The 11,351-nt window shown below is 38.2% G+C and overlaps 1 protein-coding gene across 1 annotated transcript in view; it reads right to left on the bottom strand.

Annotated features, from left to right (window-relative positions):
• Positions 1 to 11,351, bottom strand: part of SCN8A (sodium voltage-gated channel alpha subunit 8) — a 203,388-nt gene that overhangs the window by 112,263 nt on the left and 79,774 nt on the right. Inside the window, exons 3-6 of the mRNA XM_019623876.1 lie at positions 7,648 to 7,766; positions 5,534 to 5,623; positions 4,778 to 4,906; positions 2,875 to 2,966 (exon numbers count right to left, since the gene is read on the bottom strand). Of these exons, the coding sequence (XP_019479421.1) occupies positions 2,875 to 2,966; positions 4,778 to 4,906; positions 5,534 to 5,623; positions 7,648 to 7,766 (430 nt within the window). The remainder of the gene's footprint in view (positions 1 to 2,874; positions 2,967 to 4,777; positions 4,907 to 5,533; positions 5,624 to 7,647; positions 7,767 to 11,351) is intronic.

Raw genomic sequence — 11,351 nt, 5'->3', positions numbered from 1 at the left:
ACAAGATTGCCTGTTCGATGGTGGGCTATACCCACCCGCAGCTAAGACTGAACTCGGCACCTTGAGCTGAGCTGCCGCTGGATGGCTTAGTGGATAGAGCGTGTGCTCTTAACAACAAGGCTGCTGGTTCGACTCCTGCATGGGATGGTGGCTACGCCCACCCGCAACTAAGATTGAACACAGCACCTTGAGCTTAGAGGCCACGAGCTGCCGGCGGGCAGCCAGATGGCGACTGGGGCCCTCCACAATGAAGACTGAAGAACAACAACTTGGCTGGTCCCCTTCCCCAATTCCCCAACACTGTTCCCCTCCCCAATTCCCCAATAAAATCTTAGGGGGAAAAAAAGAAAAAAGAAATGACTTAGATTCCAGTCACGAGATGGCCCAGATCTATGGACTCATGCACTGGTCCTCCCACCTCGGAAGAAGGCCTGTGTAACAGGCAGGTAGGAACAGGACAACAGCCCTCTAAGGGAGAAAGCACGACAGACAAGTTGAGGATTTTACATGGGATGACGGAAGTCTCTCATGAGGAAGACATCATTTACCGAACAGCAAGTATTCTGGATTTCTCTCACTAACTCCAGGTAGAATGGGGAGCAAAAGAATTTGGGATTAAAAGTCACAATTTAATTCAAGTATCAATTACACCTTCACTGATAGTGATCTATTATTGGCTTTATTATCCCTTAAAACTTCCTTTCCATCTCAGTTTACCTCCCAAAGCCAGCTCATCTGGGGGTGCTTCTATTATAGAAATAGGAATCCAGGAATCTATTTCAGATTGTGAAGCTGATGTTTAAATCTTGATACAAATCCTTTCTTTGGGTTTATGTTTCTTCTTTATAATACTAACTGCTACTACTACAATCATTTGTGGAGCACTACTATGGGCCGGGCACTGTGTTTATTTATATATATGTTACTAGAGTATTAAGGATGAATAATGTGTCATCAGTCAAGAGCTATCTCGCAGTAATGCTGTGGTCAGAAGTTAACCACACAGCACAGAGACAGAAGCTAAGAGCTAGACCAGGGATAGCATCTGCTGCCCTAGTTAGTGAACAGAACACAGCTTTCCAATTTAATTCTGGAAGAGAAGTTTTGAGATCACAAGAACATAAAGAGACAGATGCCTGGCGGAGTACGTTGGGGGAGGCGAGCAGAAAACACGGGATCATATTTAAAAGAGGCCAGAGGAGGAAAGAGACCAGAGGAAAAACTAAAGTAAAGATGTGGTGCTCCAGATGCCTTAAACAACCAGACAGGGCCTGCCTGAGGACCAGGCCGCCATCAATGACCTGTGTGAGAATGAGCTGGGCTTTCTGTCAAACGGATTTAAAACGGCTAGGGACTAAACCTTGATAAGTCAGGGCTGTAGTTTTTTGCCAAGGAGGATATAGTCCAACTGACACCCAGCTTCTGGTTGATAAGGACTAAGGTACCATGGCTAAAAATAAAAGAACTCATTTTCAGCAGGGCTCCATTACTGGCCACTTCATGGCCCACATTTGTAAATGGAGAAACTGAGGTTCACCTTCCTTGGGTTCTCGGTAAGCCACATGCTAAGTCTGTCCTCTCTAGGATTCAACCTTTGTGCTTCCCTCTGGTACCTGATATTTAGATCATGTTGAAAGAGTTAAAGAGGAAGATTTCTGAGTCAGCCACAAGGGGAAGAGCCACATGATGCCAGGAATAGGACGCTTCTGTTTCTAAAAAACTTCAGAGAAAAGTCTGCTCTTTTCCCAGAAAACCCCTGAATACAACCAAAGTCCAATCAGCAACAACATATTGTTGACTTCTGCCATGGTACTGCCAGTATATGCCAGGCTCACAAGACTACTGAAAATATCTTTCCTACTAGACACAAAGGCTGGTCTTTAAAAAGATAGGTCAGTATTATCCAGTAGCAAGGACTTAAACTAAATTAAGGGATCTTAACCTGGGGTCCACAGATGGGCTTCAGGGGGGGATCTGTGAACTTTCATCTGATTCTCAAAAGGATCCAAAACCTTCAAAAGAACTACTGGGCTAGGTCAATCAGGACCAGAAAGAAAAAAGCAAACATTTTAAAGAGACTGTCAATCAACTACCTTTCAACTACCCACTGATGCCTATCTTTCTTCTCAAATTTCTATACGTTTTTTCGCTCATACCTTTAGATGAATTTTATCTTACCTTGATTTTTTTTTTAACAGCACCTGCATAAGCTTTCATTGCGATTCATGTTTGACAATGGTCTCTGAATGTATGTACAGTAGATGTCTACTGGTTCTTACTCCAGTAAAACAGATAGCAACAGAACATGATGGACAGTGATTATTAAAGTTCAGTTCACTAACTCCAAGGCTCTTAAATTTTTCTATAATACTGGACTAGTTAGTGAACTAGCTACTAGGTAGGTCTCGTCTGTGATTAAATAATTCCATTAACACAGTAAAAATAAAAGCATAATTGTCCAAGTAACATCCCATCAACAAACCATGCGATAGGGAGCCTAGAAACCACAAGCAATGGAATGATGGTGAATGTTAAAATTACTGTAATTCCATGAGGCCAGGAAGCAAATGATTTATATTCGAAGAGAAAGCTAGCTCTCCGACAATTTTTTCAGATATTATAAAATCCAAATGAGTCTTAAGCACGTGCTTTTTCAAACGCATGGATGGAATGGGGGCTGCATGCCTGGCAAGCACTGTCGGAGAAAGTGCCTAAAGGCCGAAGGGCCATTCCAAAGAACGTCTCCCAGTAAAAACATGCGGAATGCAAGGCCATAGCAACTGGGCTGACACCGAGTTAGAATGTTGTGAACAAAATGAATGGAGGGGGAAAAGGAGATGAGGCAAAGTCAGTCTTGTGTTTAAATTTTCTCACCTGGAATTACAGAGATAGTTTTCAAAGCTCGGAGAACCCTGAATGTTCTCAGCGCTGAGACATTGCCCAGGTCCACAAACTCTGTCACATATCTGTAGTAAGGGAGGTCACACACAGACACAAATGACAAACACAGACACAAACACAAACACCAAAGGAAAAAAAAAAACCACAACAAAACAAAAAAGTACAATACGTCACGTCAGGGCCCTAACCCAACACCTAACACCAACCCCGGGCCATCTTACCTGGGATTACCGAAATAGTTTTCAAAGCCCTCAGTACCCTGAAAGTGCGTAGAGCTGAAACATTGCCTAGGTTTACAAACTCTGTTATATACCTGCAGAATCAAACCAAAGTTAACTTGTAATGGTACCACTGGGCGAGGGTTTGAGAATGGGGGGGAAGAAAGGGTCTTACATACAAGCTATGATTTCATTTTTTTTCCTTGAAAAAGAAAAGTTTTGAAATATAAACATTCAAGAACACATTTTTTTTTTCATTTGGCAAGGAGAATTCAAAAGTATATTTGAAAGAAATGGTACAACCAGGAGATTGCTGGGGCTTATTCTCTTAACCGGCAACCACCATGGTGTGCAGATGCCAATCGTAATGACTACTCTCGGGCTAGTTACTGTTTGTAATGAAAAGGAACTCCAGGAGGTATCAAAGGCTTATGTCCCCAAGTTCTGTGAACAATTTCTTATGAAAAGGAGACAAATTTCTGCAGCAGGAGTCCCATAAAAACAAATCTACATTAAAATAACTCCCTAGTTGACAGTGGGTAAAATGCTTAAATGCCTGTATATACTCGTATGACTTATCCAAGAGTTGTATGCATATCTTTGCAGTCAAGACTAAAGGTGAAGTTTTAGTCTGTGGCATACAAAAGTAGGGCTCAGGAAAATCCAGATCATGAGATCAGAGCAAATACTGTGCCAAGTGCCCATTTTATTACCAGCTCTGTGCCAACCAAGGGCACTTCAATTTTAAATGAACACTAATGTGTATTCACAATGCTGGAAACCTAGAAATCGCTTTAATATGACACAAAGTCAAAGTTCTAGTTTCAGATATTCAGCGCATATCATTCATTCACAATTTACAGCTAAAATACATCTTTCTATCTGATGCTCAGACCCATCCATGCAGAAATTCACTCAATCTCTTGCACGTGTGCATGTATACACCCAAATTCACACACAGGTTATACAACACCCCTACCCCCTACCAGACCACAAAGTGCTTTCCCAACCTGGAAACAAAAACAATAAAATCTGCTATAACTCTTCTACTCTCAGCTAAGTTTCCGAGGGATACATTTTCATTGTTAAAACAACAGAAATTACTAAGAACAGCCTGTGTACCAATGTGGAGTTATACTGTTGTCTAGCAATAGTTTCAAGTTCTGATCAGTAATTCAAGAAGTGACCATTTGAATACCTGGGCTCGTGTTTTGACTCTAAAATGTGCTCTGAAGTCTGTAACATCTAGCCAGCATCATGAAATTACATACCCAGGAAACTGATTTTCAGCTTAAGGTTTACACCTAAAACACTTCAACTCTTCACCGAGGCCCACTAGTGATAAGTGTGCAAACCTTGGTCAATGTTACAAGGGTGGAGAAAATATGAGAGAGTGTCAATGGGAAATCACTTCCTACCTTCTCTCTCAGCTGTGAAGTCTCTGCGCACCTTCTCCCATATACACATGTTGTTATTGCCTGAACAAGAAGCCCTTGCAAGCAAGAATCATAGGCATAAGCCCATGTGGCCTTACATGGTTATCCATTAATTCCTCATACAATTGTGCCCATAAACTCACACTTACAAACACATCCAGGAGTAAAACCACCCACACATAATCACACCCAGGACACCAATAAAATAAGCAGAGAACTTACGCCATCATGATGACACTGAAATCTAACCAGTTCCATGGATCTCGTAAAAAGGTAAAGCCGTCTATGCAGAAACCTCTTGCAATGATTTTCACTAGTGATTCAAATGTATAAATCCCTGTGAACGTGTACCTGTCAAAGAAATGGATAGCTTAAGTTCTGAACAGACAGAAACTTTAAATGAATCTTTTAAGATAATACTTGCCAGGGAACAAACAGAAAGTGCATAGCCAATGCGGCAAAATGGAAGTAAGGAAGAGAAAGGGGCGCTTTGACTGAAACTTACTGAAATGTACAAACCAAGAACTTTGGAATGTTGTATTGGGTCCTGACAGGTACTGCAAAGAAATAACTCTGTACCACCCGCCATCTAGTATGTGGTCATTTCAAACCAGGTGAGATGGCTCCAGAGCTATTTTTAACTTCAGACAAGTCAAAATGAAGGGAAAATTAATATTGAAGAAGAAGGCAGTATCATCAGGAACTGAGGGTACAAGATGGTGAGAGGGGAGCAAGTCAAAAGCACCAGCTAGCACAGGGCAGAGGTGAAGGGTAGTAACTTCCAGAGTACACTTTCTCTTTTTAGAGTTGACTACTAAGGATGGTTCCTAAATTCCACATGTATCCTCACCCCTCTCTGCGAAATAAAGAATGGGCAATAATTAATTTTTTTCCTTGATGGATAAACTGTGGCAAAGCAAGGTTCAGTGACTAAAAATGAATAAAACAAGCAGACAAATAAATAAACGAGCTACTTACTCCACATTCTTCGACCAGTCAGGAGGGTTACTAAAAGTCATGAATACACAGTTGGTCAAAATAGTGCACATAATGATCATGCTAAATACTGTAGAGAAGAGTCAAGGGAGAATATACAGCATGTGACCTGTTTTTTCCCTCAGAAAACAAACACATTTCACATCGAGTATCCTGAGCTCTAAATCAATAACCTGAAAGGAGGCAAAGCACAGAAAAGGAGCAAAAGGGGAGGCGATAATGAAAACCATGGTCACCACAGAATTCCACTGAGTGTATCCACAGCTGACCAGAGAACTGTGGAGGGACACAGCAGGATGGCCACTGTCTTTCAAAAAGGCTGTCATTATTCTACTCCTTTTAAATAAAACATTCCCCTCTCTTACTATTTTACCTCATGTATGGAATTAAGCCTCTGAATATCTTTGAGCATAGTAACCAAAAATCGGCCTGTCTACCAGACTCCAAAGTCAGGCTAGAAAATAAATTAAATCTAACCTACATTATTCACTACTCATTTTGTTAAGTTAATTGTCTTACATAACTAGTTATTTGAAAATCTACATGTAATTAATGGTTCAAGTTTTTCCCTAGTCCTCCAAAGGGCTGACTTGTTCTTGGGGGGTGGGGGTGGGGGAAAGGCAACAGCCAATGTGTGTGAATTTCTCCGATTTGGAAACATGTCGTGGCATGCTGGGTAAGGACTTCACGGACATCTGCACTGCCATCTTCCTAAGAATTAGGTAATGGCGCAAATTCAGCTGCTCATTCTGAAAGTGCCCAGAAATGTTTACGGATAACAAACCATTGTTGTCATTTCAGATCCATCCAGGATCTTTCTCAACCCTTTCTGTTCTTGTCTACTGAGAAAAATTTAACTGCTTTAGGTCAGTATGAGTTACTCAAACTCAAACTGTCACTTTAATAAGCACAGGAACCATATTTCATTTGTTGCTAACTCACTCTGTCTTCCTAATGGCATTCACCGTCTTCATTGTACTAGTGGAGTTTTACAAAGAAAAAGTACTTCTTACAGCTGGATTTTTCTTCAGGGAATAATAACATGTTCTGGTTCGAAGAGAAAAAACACTCCATCTCCTGATCCAATAAAAAGGGAAGACGTCCATTGTGAATTATTTATTTCCTTCAAAACCTGTTCAGGTTTCAGAACTATGTTGCTGGTAAACCACAGATTTTAGAATGAGGTTGCTACATTCTTAAGAGTTAATAAAATGTGATGAAAGCTTCATAAACCAAATTGCAACTGCTGGTTTCCTCATCCTATTTGGAGGATACAATACTCTCTGAAGCATGGGACTAAGTACTGTCAAATTAAATACCAACAATAAGAGTTTAAAGTCACTATGCAAAGTTGCTAAACCCATCACTTAAATTTTCATCTGTCATACAATCTCTTATATCAATAAGATGTAAAAGTCAGACCACATGAATAAATTGGCATTTTCTGTTTAAAGGAAATAAAAATACCAGAAAAGATTCATATCAACCCTGCCATCTAAACCTAAACCTCTGTATACCAAGGAGGCCATTTAATCTGAGAAACCATCACAGATACTTGCTAAGCTCACTGTTCAAGAAATAAAAAATATTCAAGGCAAGTCTCTAAAGCATTCATTCAACTATTTATAATTCAAGAAGTATTGGGTTGTCGGAAAAGTCATGATGCATTTTTGCAACAAAAAACATAAAAAAAAATACGTTATGACTTTTCTGACAACCCCAAAAGCTTTCAAAATATTCTAATATTGGACTTCAATACATTAAAAAACTGAATAAACTGCCTCAGAATGAAATTACTAAAGTCTGAGGACTTTAAAAAGTAAGACTTCGGAAAAAGGTTACCAACATAATTTTCCCCTCTAAATGACACCAAAAAAAATTCCAGACTCCCATGATATCATCCTAAGAAAAAAGAACGTGCTAAAGCTCACAGCTCTGGATTTGGCAGAAGTCCATCCTTCAACCTCTGACTAGTGGGACAGTCAACTACACTATTGGTAAAATAATTAATATACAATTCAGTTGTCAAAATTCAGAAACACATACCAGTGGCCATGCAATTGCAGCATTCACTCCACATTTGCAGAAAAGGATATGAATGTATCAAAATTTTAATAGCTATTCTTCTTATCAGGTTAAAAGGACTTAAAATGTACAAGGCAGGCGTGGCACTAAATCTGAAGAGAGTTTTCCCTCTGTTTAATACTACAAAGGTCTGTGGAGAAAGAAAAAGAGAAATTATTAAAGCATGGGAATTAATCACCACACAAAACATTTTTCTAAGCAAGAAATAAATAAACTCAAATGTATTTATAATTTTTACTTCCCAATTTGGTTTCTAAGGCAAGAAACCTTAAGGCAATACATCTCCCTTGCCCTAACTTCCCTGTCCCCCAGCCCTGCCCCAGATTATATCAAATAGCTAGCACTATTTTAGCAGTTTTACAGAATAAACTTATTTCTCTCAGAAGCAAGTCATTTGAACTATACCTAAGTTATTCATGCCAGCTCTAGACAAGATACTAACGTTCATTAATTTAGGATTCATTTACTCAACAAATGTTTACTGAGTGCCTACTATGTGCCAGAACATGTGCTAGGTGCTAGGGAAATAGCAGTGAACAAGCCTAGCTTAGTTTGGAAGTTTATATTCTAAAGGGGAAAATAAGCAATAAATAAAAAACATAATGAAAAAGTAAATTACATAGAATGTGATATGTGCAATGGAAAAACGAGGAAGGTAAGGGAAAGGGAGGTCAAGATTGCTGGGATAAGAGGATGGGTGAATGGAGAGGTGACAGTTTTAAAGAAGGTGGTCCGGGTAAGCCTATGGAGAAGAGAAATTTGAGAAAAGACTTGAAGGAAGTGAGAAGAGTTCTTCATTCCACCAATATTTACCTTTCATGTCTGCTCTAACTGGCTTTTAAGAGCCTCCATTCTCAGCCTTGCCAAAACCATTCAGTCTATTTCCCAGCATGAATCCTCCTGTCTTGCCAAACTAGTTCATGTTACAGTAATTCATAACTCTGGCTTTTGCTCATATTGCTCATCCTACCCAGAATGCCTTTTCTTATCTCATGAATTCAATTCAATTAAAATATTCCCCATTTTTTAAGAGATTTTTAATTTTTTAAAGATTTTAATTAAAATATAGCTAACATACAATGTTATATTAGTTTCAGGTGTACTCAATTAAAATATTCTTGAACACCTATTTTGTGCCAAGCATTGTGCTAAGCTCCAGGAACACAAAATTGAATAAACTTGTACTTTTAGGGAAGACATATGTGTGAACTCATAATTATGATGCAGGGTAAATATAAAGTTCAATAACAAAAATATGCATCCTGTATGAGAAGCAGCAGGAAGAAGCGATTTTGTTTTCTCCTTGGGTGAGAAATGAAAGGGAGGAGAGTGAGCTAAGAGATGCTCAACAAAGAGATGTAACTAATATTTGGAAGAGGTTTAAAAAGATAAGCAGAGATTAAGAGACATTAATTAGGCAGATAAAGGGGGAAGGAATGGCAAGGAAGGGGAATAGTACAGAATGTACAAAGGCACAGCAGCATATAACTGTAAGTTGTTCTCAGGGAATTGACAAGTAATTCAGTGTTGATGGAGGATAAAATAGAGAAGGATCAGCAGACTGTGAAGCTAAAGAGAGAGACTGCTAGACTGTGAGTTCCTAAGGAGACAGGCCAGTGGTAAGTACGTAGCCTGAGCATCTCACTGTGTGAGTGAAAGAGCAAATGGTCAAATGCTAGCCATTTTAAACAGTCTTTTAAAAAAAATTTAAAGTAATACATGCTCATAATTTAAAAAAAGGAACTGAAGACTATAAACTCCATCTCATTCCTCAAAGGTAACCTTTGCTACTTGCATATCTTTTCAGAACTTTTCTGTGTAAATATAAGCACATGGATATAGCCTTTAAAAGACTCCCCCTCCCTTTCAAATGGGATTGTACTATAAATTCTCTTCTGCACCTTGTATTAAAAAAAAAAATGAACCCCTACAAAGAAAGGTCCAAGATCAGGTGGCTTCACTGATGAATTCTACCAAATGTTTAAAGAAGAATTAATACCAACCTTTCATAAACTCTTCCAAAAAATAGAAGGGTACACTTCCCAACTCATTCGGTAAGGAGAGTATTACCTTAATACAAAACCTACAGCTATCAGAAGAAACAAAAACTATAGACCAATATCCCTTATGAAAATAGATACAAAAAACCTCAACAAAATATCAGCAAACAGAACCCAGCAACATATAAAAAGGATTATATACCATGATCAGGTGTGATTTACCCCAAAAATAAAAATATGGTTTAACATATGAAAATCGTCAGTGTACTACAACAATATTAATAAAATAAAGGACAATAACCACATTATCATCTCAATAGATGTAGAAAAAGCATCTGACAAAATCCAACACTTTCATAATAAAAACACTCAATAAAGTAGAAATAGAAGGGAACTTCCTTAACCTAATAAAGGGCATCTTACGAAAAATCCACAGCTAACACCATACTTAAAGGTGAAAGACTGAAAGCTTTCTCCCTAAGATCAGGAACAAGGCAAGAATGTCCATTTTACCCAGATTCAACACTGTATTGGATTTTCTAGACAAATCAATTAAGCAAGTAAAACTATTTCTATTTGCAGATGAAATGATGTTACATATAGGAAACCCTAAGGAATACATACACACAAAACTATTAGAGCTCATAAACAAGTCCAACAAGGTTTCGAGATACAAGATCAAGATAAAAAGATCAATTGTATTTCTATACACTAGCAATAAACAATTCAAAAATGAAATTAAGAAAACTCCATTTATAATAGCATCCAAGAGAATAAAGTACCTAGAAGTAAATTTAACAAAAGAAGTACAGTGAAACCTTGGATTGCGAGTAACTTGGTTTGCGAGTGTTCCAGAAGACAAGCAAACATTTCTAATACATTTTAAGTTGGTAAACGAGCAATGTCTTGCAATACGAGTATTTGTTTCCGGAACAAATTATGCTTGCAAACCAAGGTATTACTGTACTGTACTAGACTTGATACAGAAAACTATAAAACATCTTGAAAAGAAATTAGGACCTAAATAAATGGGAGGACATTGTTTGCTCATGGATTAGAAGATTTATTATTAAGATAACAATACTCCCTAAATTGATCTACAGATTCCATGAAATCTTTATCAAAATTTCAACTGCCATTTTGGCAGAAATTAACAAGCTGATCCTAAAATTCACATAGAAATGCAAGGGAACCAGAATAGCCAAAACAATCATGAAAAATAAAACCAAAGTTGAGGACTCACACTTCCCCATTTCAAAGCTAATTATGAAGCTATTGCATTCAAGACTGGTACTAGCATAAGGATAGCCACATAGATCAATAGAATAGAACTGAGAGTTCAGACATAAACCTATATACCTACAGTCAATTGATTTTTTACAAGGATGCTAAGACAACTCAAAGGGGGAAAGAATAGCCTCTTCAACAAATGAACAACTGGGTAACAACATACAAAAGAATGAATTTGGACCTCTACCTCACACCCTATACAAAAATTAACCAAAATAGATAAAAAATCTAAATATAAGAGCTAAAACTATACAACTCCTAGCAGAAAACAGAGATGTAAATGCTTACATCTTGGGTTTACACAAGTGTCAGAGACGTGACACCTAAAGCACAAGCAACCAAAGGAAAAGTAGATAAATTGGACTTCGTCAAAATTCAAAACTTGTACAATAAATGACACTATCAAGAAAGTGAAAAGACGGGGG

Source organism: Hipposideros armiger, unplaced genomic scaffold (assembly GCF_001890085.2).
Source record: "Hipposideros armiger isolate ML-2016 unplaced genomic scaffold, ASM189008v1 scaffold_569, whole genome shotgun sequence".
In the NCBI taxonomy this organism is placed as follows: Eukaryota; Metazoa; Chordata; class Mammalia; order Chiroptera; family Hipposideridae; genus Hipposideros; species Hipposideros armiger.
Note: the sequence above shows the minus strand (reverse complement) of the source record. Positions and strands in the feature narration are given on the sequence as shown.